The sequence below is a fragment of the Podarcis gaigeae genome, assembly GCF_964106915.1.
Source record: "Podarcis gaigeae genome assembly, chromosome: 11".
NCBI lineage: Eukaryota > Metazoa > Chordata > Lepidosauria > Squamata > Lacertidae > Podarcis > Podarcis gaigeae.
In genome coordinates this window covers 42,444,326-42,469,593 of record NC_139687.1, presented here as the reverse complement: position 1 = coordinate 42,469,593, position 25,268 = coordinate 42,444,326, and the positions used below count along the sequence as shown (strand labels likewise).

At 40.9% G+C, this 25,268-nt stretch overlaps 1 protein-coding gene and 1 long non-coding RNA gene across 3 annotated transcripts in view; both read right to left on the bottom strand.

The window, feature by feature from the left end:
- The window catches only part of PLPP1 (phospholipid phosphatase 1), an 89,990-nt gene that overhangs the window by 18,444 nt on the left and 46,278 nt on the right, over positions 1 to 25,268 (bottom strand). For both annotated transcript variants that reach the window (XM_083703679.1, XM_083703680.1), the window contains exon 4: positions 3,382 to 3,439. In XM_083703679.1, the coding sequence (XP_083559805.1) occupies positions 3,382 to 3,439 (58 nt within the window). The remainder of the gene's footprint in view (positions 1 to 3,381; positions 3,440 to 25,268) is intronic.
- On the bottom strand, positions 17,036 to 24,735 carry LOC310827599. The gene is made up of 3 exons (XR_014556457.1): positions 22,089 to 24,735; positions 19,052 to 20,481; positions 17,036 to 18,245 (listed from the first exon to the last, which is right to left on the bottom strand). It is a non-coding gene; the product is annotated as an uncharacterized lncRNA (long non-coding RNA).

Below are 25,268 nucleotides of genomic sequence, written 5' to 3'. Positions count from 1 at the left end.
CACATAAATAACTCTGAATATATCAGCCAGCAGTGGAAGGGACTCAAGAGCAGAGGATTAAACAGCTCAGCCTCTCCAGACAGAGATTACTCCTAGTTGTGAGCACATTTATCCTAGCATGTCACCTCCCTTGAAAAGGGGACACTACAGAAAATGAAACTTCTTCAGCTCAACTGACACATCTCCAGATATTTCTAATGAGTAGAAGTACGGTAAGTAAGCAAACATGCAAGGGAGATGTGTGGGTGTGTCCCCACTGTTGCTGTCAAAACCTATCACCCTAATGACCACCTCCAGGTGTAAAAAAAAAAAGGTCTTAAATGCTTTTCTAAGACCACAATTCAAATCTAAATTGCCTGTTACAGCAGCATCAGTGTTACTGGAAAAGGAGGGGCAAAAGGAATTAACACTCTGACACAGACTGTGGCCGTTACAATCCTGGGCTTGTGGTTCAGCAAGCTGATTTAAGTAACTGACAAACTGTGGGATTTACCTGAAGGCCAGAGCAGACAATCCCACAGAAAAGAAGCTGCAACGTATTGCAATCTGGAAGAAGTTAAGGGGTATAGTTTGAAGTGAATGGCAATGGGCTGAGGAGAGTCTGGGGAAACTCTATTGGTTCCTCCAGTCATCCTGGCAGAGCTGTAATCTAGCTGCCAATGTGGTGGCTGTACTGTCATAGCCTTTTCGGTTGGGTTTTGTTTTCTCGTGTGTGTGTGTGTGTGTGTGTGTGTGTGTGTGTGTGTGTTCGGTCAGTCACACTAACATAAGTCAGATTCCTCCAGCCCTCAGGAGGCTGAAATTTCAGGCGTCTGGTTATGATTAACCCAGGCTGTGAGTAATGCCACATGTTAGGAACTGGGGAGTCACGAGCAGCACACAACTGCAGCTGGAGTCAAGCATGCAAATGGCAAGTTGAAGCTGCTCACAAAGTACGTTTTTTTGGGGGGAGGTTATCAGATGCATACGACTTGACATGGGGCCACTGGTAGAACTCTGTGTTGCCGCATGGAAAAGTTAGGAGCCGTGAAATGTCTACGTAGAGGGAAAGATGATCACATCTGTATCTTGTAAGCAGCAAATTACAATAATAGGCAGAACCAGCCTTGGGGTAAGCCCTTTCTTATTGCACAAGACATAGGCACTAACTCATTAAGGATTGAGAGCATTCCAAACAGGGAGAAGTTCCATATAAATTCTCAAGGCTCTCTTTAGCTCATCCTGGTTAATACTCGTGGGGTAGGAGAGACCCATTTACTACACCATCACTAGAATACATGATAAAGATGTCAAGAATTAGACTGGTCTGCTTGTAAAGGTAGCATTTCCCCCGCCAATGTGCTAAGATAGACTTCTCTGTTATGCTGAACAACTAAACCAGTCTTCAAAATTGTCCAGCACATACCACACACAGCTTAGTACATCTCAATTCAACCTATTTTTCTGTAGAATGTTTTATGTGGCTAGTTGTGATCTGGGCATGCATGGAGGCATTCGCAAGACTAGCTCAGCACACCAAAGTCTCCTAAAAGTGTGAAACCTGTTCACTTTGCCATGCAAAATTGATGAGAGTCACTCATCCCTCTGATTTTGGGCTGACTCCTCAACTTACTAAGACTGAATAATAATTAATACACCCTTGGATAGATATAAGCATTTGAAGCATCAATGTTCTTTGCATTGAAATGTCAGTGTTGGAGCACATGCGTTGCACGCATAAGGCTCTGGTTTCAGTACCAAACATCTCCAGCTGATGGATTTTTCAGTAGCAGTGCCAGAAAATTTCCCTGCAGCTGCCAGGCAGAGCAGCTGGACACAGGACAGTTCTATAGCACGGCTCAAATCGGTCAGAGCCAGCAGAGCCTTTTAAGACACCACTGTCAGTAGTACTGCCACTGTCCATGACTGGATAATTTTATTCCATATACTGTAAAGAAGGTTGACTTGGAAGCCTACAATTTATAGGCTCCAAGAACAACAACAAAAATAAGAGGTCTGATTTCAGGAAAGAATCAGTCAATGCTTAACTATGGCTCCCAACCAAAAAAAAAGGAGGTATTTTTATTAATGTCACTACAGGCTAGATGATCAGGCTTCTCATTCTGTTAGGAGTTGAAGCAGCTTTGAAATGCTTCAGAGAAATAATAAAACAAACGCTGCAAATTAAGTGCTCTTAAAAAAACACACAAATATTTTCCTCCTGAGAACAATCCTACAGCAAGAAACATTTCTACGCAAAATTTTAAAGCATTGCTTTTAACAGTTTTAGTTTTTCACGTTCTGATGTCTACATGTCCACAGAGCCATGCTGGGAATAACTTGCAATATTCATTCCTACACACCCCACAGAAAAAGTGTGGACATTTTTTGTATTCGTTTTGTTTGCTTAAATACACAGACATAAAGCTAAAGTCTCCATTTTGACTAGATTGTCCCATCTGCTTTGGTAGTTACTTCTCTCCTGGCCAAAAGCAAAGAGCAACAAACAGCTAGAATGTAGCTTATCAAGATTGGATGGCATTCATAAATTAGTATTTATGTTGCTGAAGCCTGTAAAACATTTGATGGGCGGATTCCCATCCCCTGCTTCCTTCCTTGCTTTGTTTGCTTAAAGTAGAGACTGGTTGCGCTGGATAGACCATCATCTGCATCACACTCCTGCCTCATGCTAAGCCTACCCAAATCACCCAGAGCAAAGCATGAAGTTACAAAAAGAATGCCTAGGACTATCAGTTAGAAGGAGTCCTTACTGCTTCTGACAAGCTTAGTTTGCCAGAGGTAGAAAGGGAAAAAGAGACTCTCCCCCTGCAAAGCGAGCCTGGCCATGCTGCTTATTGAAGTGCCTAAGCTTCAGGTAAATGGTGGCTGCTGCATTTTATGAGCTGCTCACTTTTCAGGATAGGCTCAGCCAGACAGGCAGAGTAGACAGCTGCCTAGGGTGTCACACTTCAAAGGTGCCTTCCATATCAGAAGCTGTGCATTAGTCCCGGGTCTTGAATCACTGCTGGTGTGGCTGATAGCTGACACTAACTGAAAGCGTCCTGGTACCCTCTGTAATGTCACAGGTGGTCCTGGGATGCACTTTCCGAGACTTCCACCTTGGGTAGCAAAAAAAAAGCTTGAACTGGCCTTCACACAAAGATTCCCTGGACAATTTAGGGATAAGCCTACCTAACATGCAGTGGTCAAATGAAAAGATCTCAGAGCAAACATCCACCCCACCCCAGTCTTTTTCATTTTAATGCTCCCTCTGCACAAACAGCCCAAATGAAATGCTGATGCAGCAAATGTTTTAGCTTCATGCTATGCAACATAAACAGATTTTTTAAGCAAAACAAAAAAACCAATCCATCATAACTGGCTGCTAAAAAGTATACTTACTGCTAGGAAGAGCAAGCAATACATGGAAAACGAAGAATGTCCAGAGTAAAACGACAGTCTGAAAAACAAGAGAATGCCCACATACTTATTACAATTTATACATACATCATTAAGATTTTGACACACTGCAATTGTATAACAAAGTTCACCTTTGATTTGCAAAATAAAGCTTCAGCAAAGCTCACACAGGAAGCTCCTTTATACTGAGTTAGGGCACTAGTACATGAAGCTCAGTATGTCTCCACCAGTGATTCCCAAACTCCCCCCCCCCCCGCCCCCAACAGACCACTTGAAAATTGTTGAGGGTAATGGATGGTGGTTTAATGATTTCTCTGCCGGTTGCATCAACTGAGGAACCATTTAAAAAGGGGTTTCAATGCAAGCCCTTTCCTGATCCTAGAGCAAGACATGCTCTCAATGCCCATTAGGATAAACTGGTGGGCAGTGGGATTGTGCCACTCTCCAGCAAAGGAATAGTCGGAAACTCACTCTTACTTCCTCCCCCTAAAATGTATATACTATTTGACTGTTTAAAACAAAACACCTCAAGTCAATTTCCAAAAAGAATGAAACAATCAGGTTATCAGTAAAAACAACTATTTAAAGCGGTCATTTCTCAAACTTGGGTCCCCAGGTGTTGTTGGACTCATCATCCCTGACCACTAGGTGCTGCTAGCTAGGGATGATAGGAGTTGTAGTCCAACAACACCTGGGAACCCAAGTTTGAGAAACACTGATAAAGCATTGAAGAAATAATTAAAATTAATGGCAGATTAAAAACACATGGAAATATTTTACACATCTGAGTAGGCTTTTAGAAAGGCTGGGTGTAAATGTTTTTAGCAGGCACAGAAAATAGTTCAGTGAATGTGCCCACGTGGGAGCTCCAAAGTATGGTTCCTGTAACATGGAAATATCAATTTAAAACTTCCAATTTTTCCTCTGAAGCCACGTTAGTACCTGCGCTACACATGATGCCACATATGACCAGAGGTGTGGAGCAGGTGGGTGTGGTTTCCTAGCAATAGCCTGATGGGAGAAACTGGGACCCCTGGCTGGCCAAACTGGACCTGTGGTCTGGAGGTTCCCCACCTCAGTGGTAAGGCTTGGTCTTACTATCCTTGCAATACTGGTGGAGGGGTGGGGTGGGATTGGCAGAGGGCAAACAACTTGCCTAGGAAAATTCACGACAGAGCTAACCCTAAAATTGGGGACTATCTTGATTAGTTTTCTGTTCTTGGATACAAGTTCGCCACGACTGAGAAACAGCATTCTGCTTTATAAATATCCATGTGTTGACTACATTATAGGGGCTCCCGTGTTTGTGCTTCAGTTTATTCATATCACAAACACATCACGCTCGTCCCGACACACAGACTACTATGACCAAAACGATATCCCTCGGTGCAGCTTCAGCAAAAGTTACCCACTACGCCATCCAGATCCCAGCTGGAAATAGTATCTGCCACTTATTAACCTGTCAGCTGCACACACATTTGTTTTCTCTTTTCCCTCCTCCTGCCCCACAATTTTAATACATTAAACAGAGAGAGGCAGAGGGATGGAGAAACAGACAATAGAAAGGCCTGCTAAACATTCCTTTGCAGGCAGCTAACCCCCTTCTTCCAAAAGCAGCTCTGACTCGGAACATTCCGTCTCCCCTGCCAGCCAAGAGCCTGAACGTTCGTTCCAGACTCCACTCCAGTGCTGGTGAGCGTAAACTCCCTTGGTCTCCACCCTGCCACCTTTCCCACCCACCAGTCCCCAACCCCACCACTGGATAAATAAGCATTCCCCAAAGTGAAAGTACCCCACTGGTGGAAACATCAAGCCCTTACTTTATTGTCTCTCTCCCCTCTCCTTCATCACATTCTTAAAAGACTTAAATCATCCCAGTAGCAGCCATACATCAGGCCTCCAGAGCTGTCAGGATGTATATTATTGTTTCATGACAACTGGCTTCACATATTTTTCTCTTGGAAGGGTTTATTTCAACAAGTCAGATAATACAAACCAAGAGTGCATATTTTATTTTTACTTCTCACTCTGGCTCATTAAGTCCAATGTTGACACTTCTTTTTAGAATAAGCTATTTAGGGCTGTGAAAGAGCCTCTAACACAAGGATGACTTGCACCAAAACCTATTTGTGGGGCCACTAAGCAGGAAATAATCTAGCATGGATTCTTCCCATGCACATATACATGTTGAAAAGCATCTAATGGGATCCATCTGAAAAGCACCATCAAGACAGTGGGAAGTTAGGATTTTAATACCTTGACATAGTCTGCACACTGGATTTTGTAGTTCTGGAGTATGTCCGTTTTTACTGTAAAGCTCTGTATCCCCTGAAGAAGCTCTGCAGACATTTCATAAATGTCACGTGCTTTCTGTTTAAATAACCTGAGTTTGACAGCTTTACGTTCCACATAGTAATAATGTGACCCAATTATGTTAAGCATTTCAGCCTGTTACTACAAACTCACATTTCACACAATTAGAAGAGAGCAGAGGTTGAATCCAGGGCAGGGAGAAAGGGCATGAAAGTGAGAGGGCTGGAACAGATGGAACAACACTGGAAACATTTTTGGTGGATCTTCCAAGCTGTTTCCAGAATAGTGAGATGGGGCAGGTGAGCAAGTGACCACCTGGCATATTATGCTGCTATATATCTACGTTTGCCACAAATGAACATTCCATGTCACGGTAGCCAAACAGATGTATATGAAAAGTCCATAGGTAGGGCATGTGAAAAACAGTTTTTAATAGAATCATAGAATTGGAAGGGACCCTAGTCCAACTTCCTGCAGCAATATGCAGCTGTCCCCTATGGGGATTGAACCTGCAACCTTGGGAGTTATCAGCACCACACTCTAACCAACTGAGCTATCCAGTAATCTCCAACTCATGATCCCCAGAAACTGGTATTCAGAAGCATGCTGCCTCTGATACTGATGATAAGCAGCTAATGAGGGCCATCTCATCATGATCTTGTCTAATCCACTTTTAAAGCAATCTAAATTGGCAACCATTTCTACATCCTAATAATAGCAAAGTCCATTTACTGTGTGAATAAGTACTTCCTTTTATCCTGAATGTTCAATTGATAACCCTCACTGCTAGTACCAGTTCCTAGTCCACTTAATATTCCTGGATATTATTCCATAGCCTGGAGTCCCTTATTACCAGTCCTGTGGTACCTTTAAGATTAACTCATTAGGGCTGCAATCCTGTATATACTTACCAGGGGGGACTGAATCCCCATGGAATTCAGAGGGCCTTACCCTCTGAGTAATGTACAGTTATTGTGGCATGAATACACACTACAAATTGTGAAAGCAAGGACTCCTTCTGAAGACAGACCCTTAGTACTAAGTAGTCACAGAATTGCAATGTTTAAGTGTCCACTATTTCTTTACAAAGGAGTAGGATAGGAAAACAACCAGAACAGGCGAAAAAGAACCTTGGTTTTTTTAATCCCAGCAGAGACGTAATTGTGGCAGCAGGGACCCCTTCTGAACCAAAATAAAACATTTATTTCCAGTTTAGTAAGGTGTTGACTGTTTGTAAAATAGCTCTGCTTAAATGTCTACTATAGCATCTTTGCAGGGGGGGGACGGGACCAGAACTTGGCCACAACCCTGTGACCTCTTAGTGGCCCCACCAGATCTAGTTGCCATAACATACAGGCCAAAATGTAATCCTTCCTGAAACTTAACCAACACAACTATTGTTTCGTTCACTGCTTACTATGCCTCTTGGGATTATTGTTGTCCTTATGTTGAGACAGATTATCTCTGCAATTTACTGGACAGACTATCTCTGCAACTTACTCTGCAACTTACTGGAAGCCAAACATGAAAGATGCGTGTTTCTTATTCTTCAGGTTTTCAGAGTCACAACATGATTTAAATAGTTATGCATTCTTAAAAAGAACAAAGTGCACAGCATATTCTCTTCTTAAATCATTAGGACAGGCCATCTTATGCTCAAAGTACAAGTGCAGATTCCTGAGAAGAGCTATAGCAACCACTCTCAATTCATGTTCTGTGTATTGACTTACATTTGTAAATAACCAGAGTATCACAGCGAGTTCAAGATTTGCAATTGCTGTTTGTGTACAAAAAAAGAGAGTGTTTCTCTATAACTGTATTCTAAGATCCATTAAGAGAAAACAAACCCACTATCTCCAGATGTAGTGACTTTTATCAGAGCAATACATGATACAAGAGAAAACATTGCCAATTCTTTTCTGGGGTGGAAAATAGACTTCCCATCCTCCTCTGTGTCTTAATGCAGAAATAACTTTTCCAAGGACACAGAGACTACAATGAAGCAAAGGTTAGAACACAATGGTCGTATCAAACATAAATGAGAAGTCAGCCTTTCTGGCTTATCATAGTTTACTGACATCAAGCAATGATCTTCCCTTGAGCAAAACAAGCAAACAATCAAAAATCCCAGGAAGTTACATCTGAACCAGGATCATGGTTTGTTTCTCCCTAGCAAGTCAAGATTGCTAGCCAACGTGGAGCAATGGTTTGTTCTTGTGTTGCTGATTGTAGCTTGTTAGGGAACAACAAAATACAATCCCTGGTTAGGAGGTAACATGAAGCCCATGCATCCTGGTTTGTTTCTGCTCCTCACGTTAAGGGAGGAGTGAAGTGGGAACAATTGTACTTGCATGCTCCTTGTTCTCAATAAATCATAACAAAGCAGAAAGTCTGGTTTAATGTCCTATGCAAACATGGCCAACAGAGTTTGTTTTCTTTCAATAAATAGCTTTCTAACAGAGTTCCCCACCTCACCCTCAATGAGAAAAGGAAGAATATAGGTAACTGGATCCAGAAGACAGAATTCTTACAAAACTTACAGATTGCATTAACGGGACTGTTTATATGCAACATGGACTGTTTAAGCACAGTTTAAGTATTTGGTCACAGCATTTCAGAACATTTTGCTTCAGCAGTATGGAGCTCCTACAAATGCCCATCAGTGGGATTCCCCTTAAGATTCCTCTGTCAACCACATCCAGAAGCTGTGTTCAGCTGGTGGCCAGGGGTCTGCTGGACTGCAAATGCTAATTTTCTCAGTAATGTGCTAACCTGCTAAGCATAAAGCTATTTTCACATTTTCCCAGTAAAAGTAAGATTAATTGGTATTTTTAAGAACCCAAGGGGTTTATAATTCAGTGTACATCATGCACTCATTTTGGCACAACTGCCATTAGCTGCTAAAATAAAACGGAAGTACTGTGGCTTATCAACAATGGAACTACTAAATATGAGAAGTTTGTACTCTTTCCAAGGTTTACATTTGAACCACAGCTCATGTGGAATCTATTTTAAAATGACATTTCTGCTACAAAGAGCACCTCTGAGCATGTGCATGATAGCTTAAAGAGTGCTTTTGCTCATAAGAAATCTACTACATGAATATTAGAGCAAGCCTGTAGTTCTAATCCCAGAACTATAACCACAATCCAAGCTAACAGAAGACACAAAGTATGGATTCCCCCCCAAAAAAGCATTATTTCAGAAAGCTGACTTAAGTGAGCATTTTTCTGTTTCTGTTTTAAAGAGCCAGCATTAAACAACAGCTTGCTCTGAGTAATGACCATATCTGATGGATCAGCCCACAATCTATCTAGCCCAGCACTCCTGCCTTCAGCAGACACTGGCAAATGGCCTATTATTTCTTAAAAGCCATCTACAATATATAGGGCATCACAACATTCCATATCACACTAATGACCATTGCAATGTCTTTTCAGTTTTAGGACATGCAATCCAGCAGCTGAAATTGGGCAGGGGGGAAAAGCATTTAGACTGGATGATCCTCAGCGTCCTTTCCAACTCCACAATTCTATGATTCTATTATTCAGAATTGACTTTGACAATATTGCCACCCTCAATGGGAATGTTACTGGTGATCATTCAAAATTTCTTACTTGGGCCTCAAAGCAACAGGTATACAGCACTGGCTGCTTCCTGTAACCAATATGAGTTCCCCTCTATTAAAAACATCAGTTTCAAAAACTTGCGTTCCATTCCTGTCATTTGTGATTCCAGAAGAGCTGGAAGAAAACCACCCTTCATGCTTCTGAAGGCACCATTTCCCATGCAGCAAGTCCTCTGAAGTTACAGGCAAACCCTTTATCAAATTGAAATATTTGCAAAATGTTATGAGCTACCCTCCAATTCATCTTCCTAGTCAAAACTGACCCAAACACCTGGTTAAACAACTCTGCAGAGCTATCTCTGGAGAAACTTTTTGATGCATGCTGCAATTAAGAGTCTGTCAGGCTGGATCAGGATTGTAAACTCCATTTTTATGCTTGATTGCCAAGTGCTGCCTCAATTGCACTAAATGCAAAGAAGCCAATTAATCAAGCCTCCCACTACTCAGATTGTTTTGCTTTTGAACATATATAACCTAAAAACTGAAGCGGTGTTTTCTGTTCTCCAACTCAAAGACAGCAAATTTGAAAACATCTGAAGATCTAATTTCAGTGCTCTGTATAAAGAGAAACTCTATCCCTATCCTGGCTTGCGCCTGAAAATAGTTTCCAAAATACAGAGATGTATTACCTCAATAGCAAAACCTTTGCAGGGTTCATTTGATGAGAAAGACAGAGCTCCCTTCTATTGTAGGCCGTGAAATTGTATCCTGCACAAACGATACTAACTTCCACTCATGGTATATATGAATATGCATCGCTCACCTCAAAGACTCCCATACACAAAATTCAACCATGAATCAAATCTGCAAGGTGCTGGTTGAAACCATTCCACAAGTTCAAGTGGAACTTTGGCATATTATAGGAGAGTGGGCGTTCAGCAATTCCTGCTGGTAGGAGCCAAGATTTCTGTTACAATTTCTGAGAAAATGTCAGCATGGATATCACTCTCATTCAAGACCACTACTAAAGTCACAGACAATGTGGAGAACTTAAAGTAGCAGTTTGCTTTAAATAAAGTAATCCAAGACAGCCAGTGCAGTGGAATGGTTCAAGTGCTGGACTAAGAACTGGGGGACCAGGGTTCCAGTCCCCACCCAGTTATGAAGCTCACTGGGTGACCTTGGGCCAGTTATTGATTCTTAACCTACCGCACAAGGTTTGCTTTTGAATTGATGGACTGACAGTACACGATATTCAAAACAATTTCAGTCTTTCTAAGTCTTAAATGGTTCTATTGAACAATATAAAAGGAAAGAAAAAAATAATAAAATTAAATAAGTTAACAAATCTTTATGCATCTTAGAAATCTGTGTCCTTTTTAACTCTTTCATCTTTTGAAAATATGTTGTTTTTAAATATGTTGCACAGGATGTATTGCCACTATGAAGAGTGCTATATATTCACATACCCAGCTGGAATACTATTAGAGGAGAGAAATTTACTCTTCTGTTAGTTGAAAATAATAATCTTTTAAAGTTGCACTGTGTTTCCTTTTATCAAGTTTTTAAATTGGGAACTATATTGAGTTATATATAACATGTTTAGAAAAGTAGGTTATTTTTAAATTTGATATATTATTAAATAAATAAATAAGACCTCAAGTGAGGTAGATACATTGTTGAACAAAGCTGGAAAAATAAATATCTGGGTGACGACAATTAAATTAGGGGAAGGAAATGTATCATTACTCTACAGCCAACTTCAAAAATGCGTTCTAGAAAACAAAACAAAAAGTGGGGGGATGCTTTAATTGTAACTTGTCTGAAGTAGCAAAGCCTCCCTTTGGAGCACTTTTTCCATATATGCAACTACATGTTAATCTTATTTTGAATATGTACATTTTGTCCATGTTTAAAACTGGAACAGTCAGTTTAACATTAATCACCCTAAATAAATAAAAACATCCAAATGAATTTAAGCTGAAATTTAGATTTAAAAGGTGGGACAGCAGCAACAGCAATAATGCACATAGGTAGAAGCATCACACACACACACACACACACACACACACGTAGAAGCATCTATCTATCTATCTATTTATCTATCATCAGTCAGTTTGCAAATTGTTAGAGTTCAGCTTTAATTTAAATAATCTCAAACTGTTCTTTGTAAATGGAGTTTTAACCCATAAGTAATTACTAAAAGTAACATTAGTTGGAATTAAAAGCAAGAAAGACAGCTTTGAATGATTTGGGGGGAGGGGATTAGGAGAGACCTAAGAATAGTCAAACTAGCCAAAATGAGGCAAGAGACTTAATGGAAAAGGACATTTTCCTAACTCGATGAAGAGATGGATAATCAAACACATTTTCCCCCAGAAGAGACTTGGATTTAAACCAAAAGGAGAGTTAATCTCTTGTGCAGTTCAAGGAGGCTGGACAAGATCATCCCTCTTAAACAATGAAGTAGCAGAGGCATTTCGTGCAAGCAGCACAAGTGGTTCCAAGCTGGAAACCAAACTGCAGCATTAGCACACACTGGCGTGTAAGCAGCACACGAGCAAAGGTCATTGCAGAGATTGGCAATCAGGCCGGGGAGCAGAGCCAGAGAGAACATGGCTGAGCAATGAAACTCCTGGCTGACTCCAGCTGCCTGCTGAATGCTGGCCCCCACCCAGGCTTCCCAGCACAGCTCAGTTCCCTGGCTCCAAAGGACTCCCTGGCTGCCTAGTTTGATAGGGCCCTAGCCATACCCCAGCTTCTTTTTCTGAAAACCTCCAGAATTACATTTTGAGTTATTCAGGTATATAAGACTCAGGAGAAGATTTTACACACACACACACACACACACACACACACACACACACAGAGAGAGAGAGAGAGAGAGAGCACATTCCATTCCTGCTATTTTTTCCTACTTGTCAAACCCCAGGATTTCTTCATTCCCCACTGCCCCAGCTCTTCTTCCACACCACTTGAAATGTTCTTCCTCACCCTATTCATCATGCTCTTCCTCTTTTCCAATAAACCTCTAACCTACCCCTCAATTTTCGTTAATCCTCTCCTCTCTCCTCTTCCTTCATATTCCTCTCCTATTTACATTACTCCTTTAAATGTTAATGATACATATTATTCTATAATATACAGCATTTTATTTCAACTACACACACACACACACACACACACACACACGGACTGTAATAAAACCTCCAAGTAGTTTGCAAGAGATATTAAATTATCGTTTTAAAACAAGTAATTTAAAAGATTTAAAAGATTAAATTAAAATAAAATAAAATTCACAGTAAAAAATTACAACACGTCAACATGTATATGTCTGGAGAAGCTTGCCTGAACAAAAATGTTTTAAGCAGGTGCTGAAAAAAGGTGTCTGCCTAGTGTCAATAGCTAAGGAAGTTCCAAAATGGTGCTGCTCCCACACTATAAGATCAATTTCTTACAACTGAAGTCGTTTTATGTGGCACATGTGGCCCCTGGAACAGTGCCAGGTCCGCAGATCAAAGCAGTCAAATGAGATAAGGTGATCCTGCAAGTAAACTGGTCCTAGCTGTTAAGGGCCTGTGGGTTAGGTAGGACCAGAACAACTGTAGCATAGTGTGCCCAATTTCCAGAAGGATAATATGGTATTGAAATCTGCAGAGAGATCAAGAAGCAGCAGCAGCAGCAGCTAGGCAACATACACCCTGTCTCACTCTCAGTCCCACGGCCAGGCCTGAAGACGGATTGGAATGGATTTAAATAAAAAGTTATTTGAGAATGGGTTACTGTGCCCAGACTATCTCTGTCCAACAGCAACCATAGTTGGGGATAAGCATGCCTTGCCATTTATGACACAAGGGTTTCAGTCAAAAGGTGTATTTCTTGCCCCCCCCCAGATATGCATGTTATTTCAGGCATAATGCAACCCTGTCAAGAACACTTAATTCCTGGACCCAGGATAACACAGCATCTGTATTATCAGGATTCAGTTTTGAATTTAGACACCCACGTCCAACCAGACACTGGACCAGAATGTGCATGACCTCACCCGATTAAGATGACAAGAAATAGAGCAGGGTGTCATCAGTATAGTGGTAGCACCCAATATCCTACCAAATTTGGTAGCATATATGCGTGCCTGACAATTGTGACAGTTATTAACCTACCATTTCACTTCTTCTTTTTTAAAAATATTTTTTATTAAGGATTTTCTTGTTTTACAGAAGTGTAGTGCCTTGTATTTTTTTCTTCTTCTTCTTCTTCCATGTAACGTTTTTACAAATCCGTTTCATTTGTTGAGGCATTAGGGGGAGAAGAAAACAGAAAGAAAAAAGAAAGGGGGGGTGGGGAGAGGGAGGATGGATGGGGGTGGGGTCGGGTGGCGGTGTTTCTATTATGTTTAATGTATGTAGAGTTTGGTGTCAGCGTTGCTTGTGTTGTTCACTTGTGTTCCTTTGGTGGTGAGAGAGGTTGGGGTTGGCTTAGGGTGTGATTGTTTGCTTGTGATTGGCTGTGGTGATCTTTGTTTTTGTGTGTGAGTGAGATGGGTGGGTGTTTTGGATCAGGTTAGCCATATTGATTTGTATGCTGTTGGTGGATTATTGTCATTGTCCTGTTGGGCTGTGTATATGATAAAGGGGAGCCATACCGGGGTGAAGGCATCTTCTTCTGTTTGTCCCCGTGTCAGTTTCAGTTTATTAGTTAATTTTTCTAGTAGGGCCGTTTCCCATACTATTTGGTACCATTGGTCCATGCTTACTCCTGACAGGTCTCTCCAGTGTCTGGTTATGATGTTTCTGGCTGCTGAGAGCAGGTGGGTTATGAGTTTTTTGTGGTGTAAATGGGCATTGTTGTCTTGGAAGATGTTTAGTAGGGCCAATTCTGGGGTGATGTCTATTACTTGCTTAGTTATTTTACCTATTTCTTGTATGGCTGTTGTCCAGAATAGTTGAATTTTGGGACACTCCCACCACATGTGGAGGTATGTGCCTGAGGAGGTGCACCCTCTCCAGCATTTTGGTGAGGTTCCTGGGTGTATTAGCGCTAGTTTCCTTGGTGTTAGGTACCACCTGTAGGTGAGTTTCAGTGTGAGTTCTTTTCTTTTTGTTGATATGGATTTAAAGGGGGGTTTAGACCACATTCTGGTCCATTGAGTGGGGTTAATCTCATAGCCTATGTCATTCTCCCATTGTTTTTTGATTGTGTCTAGGGGATTTGCGGGATTTTGGAGTAGTATTTTGTATATTGCGGATACCGTCCCTTTACCGTTTCCCTTTGTTGTTAGGAGGAGGTTTTCGAAGGTTGTCAGGGGCCTAGTTGCTGCTGATTTTACTGTTGGGTTGTTTAAGAAGGCATGTAGTTGGTGTTGTGTTAACCAGGTCATTTGGGTGTCTTCTAGTTTGTCTTGTATTTCTTGTGTTGACAAGGGTTTGTTATTTTTATAAAAGTCTATTAGGTGATATAAGCCTTTGGTTCACCAGGTTTTTGTCTGGAGGTTTTGTGCTGCATGGTAGAATAATGGGTGGTATGCCAGGGGGATTAGTGGGGATAGGGTTGGGGATAGTTTGCCTATTTGTGTTTTCCATGCTTTGAGCATGGTCTGTGTGTACCTGTTAAGTGTTGTGGGAATTTTCTTTAGTTTGTTTGGGAGGAGTGGGTATGTTGTGGTGCAGGTGTTTTCAATTGTGTCCCTCTCTAGGTGTACCCATTGTTTTGTCTCATCTTCTAGTATATATGGGATTATATGGCGTATTTGGTTGGCATTGTAATATGCTTCTATGTTGGGGATTCCTCATCCTCCTTCTGAGGTGGGGAGGTGCACTACTATTTCACTTCTGAGAACCGAGAGACAATCTATACCACTTTAACCGTCCATGACACCCAGAACAGGACACTGTAAGATACAGCAACTGACATTACCACTTGATTTACCATAATCAAGTTACTCACTGTAACTTCAAGTCTGCATGGGTAAGTTATTAAATTTGTTGTAATATAATCCTTTGGAATCTCAGTGTTTCATCCTGCAAAAAGTTAAGTACATGCATCTAAGAGGATAGTTTTGAGATATGTGGCATAAAAGCCTTCCAAAATGCTAGAATCCCTGTGAAACTGTCAGCAAACATTTGTTACTGAAGAGTTAGCTGTGAAGTAGGAGAGTCCATAATTCACTGGTAGAACAGAAACTTTGAATGCAGAAGGTCCCAGTTCAACCCTTGACTACTCCAGATAGGGCTTGGTAAAGACTCCAGTCTGAAAAACCATCCATGTAAACCAGAGATACAAGTAGTAGACATGATTGTGTCCAGATGTTATGGAACTACAAAAAATCCCCTTCCAGAACAGATCCTGCTCCTGTAATAAGAAAACACCAAATACAATACATCACATAATTTTGGATTGCCCTCTTCTTGACATCCTTTGCAGAGATCTCCTAGTGACTCACTTACAGCTTAAAATATTGATTTACAAAGAGTCTGTAATCCAATATTTGCTGAGGGATGATACTCCCAAAACTACCAAGATTGTATTTAGCTGAGATTTTTAAAGCTAAATCTAAGGTTGCCTGATTTACTCAATTGAGGCTATCTAGCCTTTTATATATTGTATGTGTTTGGATTATTAATGTATTTGTATGATTTTATGATTTTGTTGTTTAAATTTATGCCAATAAAGGCCAATGACAACTACAACTCCCATCATTACTGGTCATAGCCATGTAGGCTGGGGCTGATGGGAGTTGAAGTCCACAACTTCTGGATTAAAACCATGTTGGATACAACCATGTTGGCTACCCCTAGTGTAGACAAAACTGAACTAGATGAACCAACTGCCTGACTCAGTATAAGGTAGATTCCTGTGTCCTTATGTGAAGGAATTGACATATTTTAATGAAGGGTTTTTTGAGGGGAGGGGCAGCAGGGGAAAGGAATGGAAGGGGAAATGTCATTGGCACAGGCCGAATTCCATTGTGCAAATGGGCTGACACATTTGAATGTCACCCAGTGATTTTTTTGTTTGTTTCTTAGGAAGCATGTGCGACAAGAAAAATAAGAAAAAAGTAGGGTAAATTTCAACTAGTGCCCCCTCACACAGAGCTCTTTTGTTTGCCAGCTATGACTATTCATGGTAAAAACAAGTACACAAGGTCAAGTCTAGTGCTGCTGCTCTGCCTTCCTTCAGTGTTATAGTTACTATGCTGAGAAGTTGGATCAGCAAGGAATGCTCATCTTAATATACCTGACCTTTCTACAAAAGAACTGGGGCATATCATTTTCCACTATGAAAACGTATACAATTGGCAATACAAATCCCATATTAAATCCTAAAAATATTTTAAAGTGTATGTAGCACGTACGCCAGAGTTATTTTAGCTTCCTTCCAGTTTTGATGTTAGCACTCTAACCTCACCTACAAATAGAAAAGTTTTCCCCTAGTTAAACTTTTGTTGCTCTACCTCCTGTAATAACTTAAAAGACACATTATGAACAGATGGGCACCTCATGCTAAAAATATATGTTTATACCTGCATTTGCTTATGGCCATTTCACCCATGACCCTTCCCTGCCATGGGTACAGAGAAAAAATAGGGAAAGAAAGAAAAAGCACAGCCATCATGCACCACCAGCCCAAATGGGTGTATCGTGCTATGGCTAAAATAAGTGGCTGTTTTAGTGGTGCACCCTTATTAGAGATTTCAGCCATTTAAATATTTTAGTAAATTAACTATTTGGTGCTTTAATTTGAATATATGTTATACGCTGCCTTTCCTCCTGGAAAGTGACTTTGAGAAAAGCAATGGCATCTCTGAAATATAAGGCAGTGTATGATTTAACAAATATTACCATACATTGCTTTAACATTGCCTTTCTCCAATTTGAAAGTACAGCACATGCCCTATTAAAAAGTAACAAACCAAAATACTTTTTTTTAAAAAAAGACAAGGCTATCAGTATTGTGGAAGATCCATTGAAGAGAGGCAAATATACAGTTCATCCAATCACTGTTGGATTCAGCCATCTGCTCTTACTGTTAGAATGAAAGCAACTATAGTGCCACTTTGAATGACAAATTATTTTTTATTACATTGAGATATACACCAGATGAGAAACCAGCTTAAAGGAACCTCTTGCGGGTTAATAGGGAGTTAAATGCAGCTTGTGCACAGACAAAAACTAGACAACTTGTTCTGAATCTGAAGGTAGCAACACAGTTATTTTTCTTTAGATCAGGTAAACTGCAACCCTGGGGAAATGTTATTAACATGTAATCTATTTATATTTTACTGACACATTTGTTGAAGGCTGATTTCAAAATAACCTTACTTTGCTCCCTAGATGCTTTTTTTTTTAGTTTAAAAATACCAAGTGCCCTTCCTTAGGCCAGACAAAGGCAATTTAAATTTAGATGTGCATATTTATGTGCAGTTGTGGGAATCACTCTTTCAGTAAGGTTTAAAGTTGTATGTTAATTGCAGTAAGACAGCTCATGTTAGCACAGTGACTTAAAAAAAATATATAGACCAATGATTTGAGTAAAATGGAAACTGATACCAACATTTAGTTGGTGTTATATGGACATATAAAAACAGCTTCTTACTTTAAGTAACAATTTTAAGATATTTTGGCCACTCAACGTGCTCATAAAGCTGCTGCTGAAACAGCACAAGCAAACAGCCCAAATAAAACTTCTCACTTTTACAGAGCAATCCAGCTTCTCCCATAGGAATCGTAACTCTGGACACAATCCAGCCAGTTAAGCGCTCTCCGCATTGATTTCAGTGAACAAGAATTAAAAATGTGGTTCTAATCCTATGCACTTTCTAGAGAGTAAATTCTACCGAACAGGACTCAGTGTTGGCCAAAGATGCTTCAGACCATGCTGCAAATCTATCCTATTAACAGAAAACTGGACCTTAACTTAACTTTCATTGGATAAGGCTCTTTGAGGGAAACGGCTTTGAAGGTTGCTGTGGCGTTTGCCCTCCTAGTTGTGTGACATCATACTGGGTTCTTAGGGAAAGGGTTAACTAATTGTAAAACGACTAACCAATGGGAACCCAGGGGGCAGAATTAACTGTGTACAGTCATACCTCGGGATAAATACGCTTCAGGTTGAGCACGTTCGGGTTGCGCTCCATGGCAACCCGGAAGTAACAGAGTGTGTTACTTCCGGTTTTCGCTGCTCACGCATGCGCAGACGGTCAAAATGATGTCACGTGCATGCATGGAAGCGGCACAACGCGACCCACGCATGGGCAGATGTGCTGTCGCGTCTTACGTTATGTTCAGGATGCGAATGGGGCTCCGGAACAGATCCCTTTTGCATCCCGAGGTACCACTGTATAAGGTTTAAGCACAGAGGGGGGGTTGGGGGGGAGAGTTAGTGTTAGGGTGGAGAAGACAGCCTGGAGTTAGAAGAGACAGATAAGATAAGATAAGTCTGTGGGTTGGGCTAGTCTGGTGTGACAGAGTGAGAGAATTTGTTAAGAGGAGTCAGTCAAACAGTTGAGATAATCAGTCAGAAGGTATTAGGAAGGTATAGGCTGGTAAATAAACTAAAGTTAAGATACTGAAAGGAATATTATCAGAGAAACCATAAACTAGTTAATGTCTGTAAAATAAACTTGGGGGTTTTTTGGTTCACTTTTAACAACTGTCTGGACTCAGTGTTTTACCAGAGAGTAACTGGTTGATGGCAGCGGGGAAACGAGCACAGTGGTGGCAGAGGGATCAATAAACCATTAAACGTCCAGGGACCCTGTGTGATCGCCACAGTTGCATTAGGGACAAACTCAACTGTAAATAATGTGTAAATATAATCTTATAAAAAACACATACACCACTTATGAACCAGAGTCCGTGAAGAACTAATGCAATCATTAAAGCGCCAGCATCTGTTAAGTTTCATTTACCTGGACATCTGTGAGCATATGCACATGTTCACGGTAGCAGAGTGCCAGTGCTGGTCTTGGATATTTTGGCATCTGTTGCAAAACGTTAAAATCACACTTGCAAAGCCCTTAGCACCTTTCAATGAGCTTCTCACCAACAACAGATGTCAACCAGCTCTTGTTCACAGGACTTTAATGGGGAGCCAAGTCTAGAGGGATGGAGGAGTAGAAGTATGTGGCACTGCAAAAACCCAGGTGCTTTGCTGTCCCCCCCCCCCCTTCCCATGTTTATGTGAAGCAACACAGGACAAACACTTCTAAAATTAACAGCTGCTGAGACTCACAGCAGCAAGTCACATATTTGTCTTAATTGGCATGGCATTTCAATTGCTAGCTGTACACTTGTACTGCTTTTAATATAAGTAAGATTTAGTTAAGATGCTCAGAATGGATGTGGCACTCACAGGGAAAGAATCCCCACTGCTTTCCCCCTTACACTTGGAAACCTCCCATTTCCCCCATTTTGTTATTATTAAATGTTTCTATATTACAAATAATGCTACGAACAATTGAAAAAAATCAAACAAAATGCAGATATAAGGTAATTGGATACACAAATATAACATCAAACAAAATTTACAGAACTGTATATGTGAATATTATGTCATTATTTATAAATGCTATTTTGGGCCACAGAAATATAAACACCTTATTGGAACATGAGTAATAAAAGTTGTTTATTTATATTATCAACAAATATTGCGATATGTCCCCTAGCATATACTTTGTACTTTGTTACTCCAGTAGAGGAAAAACAGACTCCGTTTTTCCAGTTAATTTATAATATTTTTGTCTGCCTTTCCCTTAACCTTCTCAAATTTCTCTATTTGTCCATATAACCCAGGGGACAATGTCGCACACACACACCTGTGCACGATACTTTTGCCATTATTGATCTTGGCTAGGGGAGGGGCAAAAGGTAAAATAATTTGAGGGGGGAAAGGCAAGGAGAAAGAAAGAAAAAAACCGACAGCTCACTTCCTTCAGATGGTCAACCTGTATATAGCAGGCACATGTTCTGAATGGGACTCAAAGCAGCTACCACTACCATGGGGCTTTTCTTGGTTTTGTCCTTCTCAGTGGCTTATTTTCTCTTCAAAATTCAGACTGGTAAGTTAGTTCTACATCTGTTTTGTCTTCCCTCCCCAACACATTCAGCGTAAGGAAAACAGGTCTGGCTTCAGATTCATGGGATTTCTGATATCCCTCGATACCCACCCAACCTCCCTCTTGTCAAGTTTGCAAAACCTGGCTGTCCAGCCATTCCCCATTTGAAGGAGTTACCACTGATTGCTAATGGCAAGTAGGTAGAATCTTTGCTGCTGTTAAAAGATTTCAAATTCAGGGAGATAAGTTGGCATGTTGGTAAGTTCAGAACATGCATTGAAAGGGGCAAATATGGCCACAGAAAGTGTTGCAGCAGAGGCAATGCTACTGCCAACAGTGTGCCCCAAAAAGGGATGTCATGGCAGCTGGGTGAGAGCCAGCCATGGATCCAGCTTCTGGAGAATGTCTGATCTGGGCACCTCTGGAGCTAGTACAGCCAAAAAATAATTAAAAAAAAAATTGCAGAAGCTGCCCACCTTACACTGTGGCTGGCAGGAGGCACCTTCAAGCCACTAGTTAGGACTGCTCTGCCAGGGCAAAACTTTATTTTGCTTCTCTACATAATTTATATCCCACACTTGCAGCAGAAATGTGTTTCCAGGGCAGCTAATGAAGTAGCATAATAGAATGTGCAATACTTTTTAAAAAAATGAAATAAAGGATACAAAGGAAAACTGGAAGAGTCAATTCAATTAGACTGCAAACACATAATTATTCTAAATTAAAAATTAGCAGTTCTTAAAGCCTTGGAAAATGGATTTTTTTTTTTTGCCTGGCACCTGTATTAAATTGACTATAATAAATTCAAGACAGAAGGGACAGAGCTACTTCCAATTGCTGGGGGATGGGGGTTATCTGAAAAACCTACCCTGCAAGAAGAAAATAAGCACATCAGGTAGAGAGGTTTTAGCCCAGCACTACCTCTGCCCTGCTAGCTTTCTACTTACAGGGAGCTTTTAAAGTACAGTATGTCAGAGGGATTTAAAAAAATGTGATCACCTCTTCCATCTGAAATGTTACAGATTATCCACTTTTCCCCACTTCATTCTGCTGCATCTGTAAAGCTAGACAAAAAGACAACAAGGAAAAAAGCAGACTGAACAAGGCATACATAAATTCCATGTGAACTATTGCTATTTAGGTACTTACTATTTACTAAATTTCTGTTATTTTAATGGGACTTGGGCCCACCCAACATTTTGTTTATAGCATCTGGAAAGTATAACACCACAGAAAAGAATTATCAGTTCTATGTCAATATTCTATTTTCAATCATATGGCCAAAGTCTCATGTAGTTGGGATGAAAAATAAAACCCTTTTCCATGCTGAGGTTTTTACTCAAGAGAAGATCCATTGAAATTAATGGCAATTAACTTCAGTCACTTAATCCCAATGGGTCTATCCTGAGTAACAGTTGGTTGACTACAATTGTGGGTCTCCCAATCCCACAGGAGTGATTACTTCTGGGCTGCTGCATGGATGTGATGCAGGCTCATAAACGTTGCAGGCTATCTGTCATCAACTTTTGTGGGAACAGCATTTAAATGTTTGCATGCCCATGCAATCACACCATTGCAGTTTTGAGCGGCGACTATGCCAAAAGTGTTTGAATTAGGCTTCAGGAGCATTAACTGATGTCCTAATATCCAGCATGTCATTGAATCGACATAAAATTCCATTGATGTGCCTATCAGCATGTGCTTTAACACAATTACATTAACCTTTAATCTGAAGCACAGCATATATAACACAATTTGATTAGTGTGTCTTATTTCTACTTAGGTCAATCTACAGATATAATTGGGGGCAAAGAATCAGTTCCACACTCAAGACCTTATATGGCTGCCCTCATTATACGTGTTGAAGGTAACACATCCTTATGTGGAGGTACTTTGATTAAAAGGAACTGGGTGTTAACAGCAGCTCATTGTTTTCCGTAAGTATAGAGAAGTATGTCTATTCTTCAAAGTTCTTCCTGGTATAGTTTTGCATGGCCCTTTAGGCAAGCCCTTTAGTTGTTATTCTGTCAGGTCACAGCCTTTGCCTCCTAGTGTGAGCTGCTAGTAGCAGCTGCCTGCTGTAAGATCCAAGAAAATGAGAATGGCAAGAAAATCCAGTAGATCAGGGTTGTGTAACTTGTGGTACTCAAGACTAGATGTTGCAGGACTTCAACTTTCATCAGCCTCAGCCAGCATGGCCAGTATAGTCAGTAATGATGGGAGTTGTAATCCAGCAACATCCAAAAGGCCACAGGTCGTTAGCCACTCTGCAGTAAATCATGGATTCGTGACTTAAATGCAATGTGATATTGCAGTGCTGGTTGAAAATCTGGGTAACATTTCATTTTGTGGTCCCAAGTTCAAAGCAGTGCAGGTTATTATGAAGTTAACACTTTTACAAAGGACACACAATTGCATGTCCCTTGACTACTTAGTATTTGTGGCTGATTCACAAAGGCATGCACATAAATTTGATTTTCCAGTGCTTGAAAGAGTAACTTGATCACTCATAGCTCAATGTGTACGCTTTATCTGTGATGTTTAATCTGTAATGGCTCATATCACATGTGCAAGTCAACACTTCATTATGATGGAAGATGAAGATGATTCCAGTAGAAATGTGACACACACCCACAGCTTGGTTACTGTGCTAGTCAATATACTGAAACCTGTAGGTAATTTACTGGTACAAAGCTGTGGCAGCTATTTTACAAGAGAAGTGGTGAAGATGTTTTATCAGCCAGCAAACTCCTGCAAATAACTTCTCCAGAGTTCCTCAAGCTTGATTTCAAGGACGGGGGAACAGAACCTTTTATGGACCCAAGTTCATAGTGTTGTAATAGTGGAGAAGATTTAATGAACTACTTTATAAAAATATTGAGTGAATGTAGCTGTTTTTAACTTCTAGAAGTCTTAACTTGATAGGTGTAGAGAATGTTTCCAAATGGGGACCATATGCCCCCCGGGGGGGGCCAGGATATTCCAAGAGGGCCCCAGGTGAAAAATCTTTTCGGGTCAATTCAAAGGCCAAAGCTATTCAATGAAGGAGTCAGATGCACCTCTGTTTGAGGGGGAATTCCACAGCTTAGGGCAGTGGTTTTCAACCAGTGTGCTGTGGCATCCTGGGGTGCCTTGAATGATGGCCAGGGCTGCTGTGGGCAACACTGGCTTCTGTCCCTCTTTCCTTCGCTTCCTCCTCTGATGCCCTCTTGCATCCCTGCCTCCCAAAGGCTTGCACAGCTGATCATTGCAGCAGCCCTGGCTACAAGCTCCCCCAGTGAATGATGCCTGTGGGGCTGGCCAGGAAGCGCTTCCCAGGCCCCTATGGGGCAGTGTCAGGAGGCAGCTACCTTTGGGGCAGGGGGCAGCAGCTAAGAGACCAGGGGCGGCAACTGTGGCTGCCCAGAGGACTCCCAAGGAGAGGGGAGGAGGAGGCTGAGGAAACACTCCACAAGGGAGTGTGTTTGAAAAAAGGATGAGAGGCTGCCAGCTCTGCAGGCAAGGGGTGACATAACTGGGCTCCTGAGCCCCACAGGGATGCCGAAGAAAGAATGTAGTTGGTGAAGGGAGCCGTGTACTCAAAAAGGTTGAAAACCTCTGGCTTAGGGTCTCCTTTTGGAGACCCTATTTTTTGGGCTGCCATCCGCTGAACTTCCATGGGCAGCAGCACTACTAAGAGGAATCTCTGCTGATCTTAACAGCCAAGGGCATCTGTTGGGAAGGAGGCAGTCTTTCAGATATTACGACGTCTTCCGTATCAGGAAACAGACACTGGCTTTCCATTCATACCTTTCTGTGCAATGCCCAGTAGACTTTGGCTTCTCAACCACACAGTAAACAATGGGGTACTATATCCTGTACTATTTATATAGATGATTAAGTTCAAAATGGATAAAAAAACAGCAAAATCTTACACGTTTATTCAGAAGGGCCATTGTGTCTAGTGGGACTTACTCCTAAGTAAGTATGTTTCAGACTGCAGCCTAAGTATGCAGTATGCAGAGTGTGAAATGTACTGTATGACAACACAGACTCAAGAATATTGTGAAAGGCAAAGGAGAGTGCAAAACAAATATTAATGCACTTGCTAGAAGCAAATGTTGACCAAATCTTTAATTTTTTTTATCTTTTCAGAAAAGAAAGAAAAAAATCAATTCCACAAGGAATAGTTTTTCTTGGTGCTCATTCACTAACTGGAAAACAACAACAACAACAACAACAACAACAACAACAACAACGCATTAAAATTATTGGAAGATATGGTCACCCACAATATAATGAAAAGACGTTGCTTTTGAAGGTACTTTTAAATGGAATGTGAATATTCTGGGGGCAAAAAAATAATTTTATACTTATCTTTCTAAATATCTTTCTTGTCAAGTGAATTGGATGCCAAATTAGAATGTGCTAAATCAGAATGTGGAAATCAACGCTACCCTGGTATCTATACTCTTCTCACAGAGGACTATCTTGCCTGGATAAGAGAAATCACAGAACCTTTTACAGGTTGATCACTTGGTTTTATGATTCTCTTTCCAGATACTCATTAATTAACCTCTTCTTTTTCTTTCTTTTTAAAAAGAGAATGTGATTTAGTTTATGCTAATCTCTGTAGCTGTAGTGAGTGCCCTATATGTAACTGATTTAAAGTGATGAGGAACCTGTGGTGTTGATGGACTACAAATTCCATCTTCTGTGAACTGGCCCTGACGGCTGGGGCTAATGAGAGTTGGAAGCCAATAGCATTTGGTTCACATCCCCTATTGTACACTGCAAAGCTGCTTCCTTCATGTGTAAGAATGCCATTTGGATCTCATGTGTTTTTATAAAGCTGGGGGAAATGTGTTTTTCCACTGCAGAGGAAACTACTTACACAGTAAGCATGGATGAATGTGAAGGAACCCTCTCCTCAAATGGCCACCGCGAAAATTT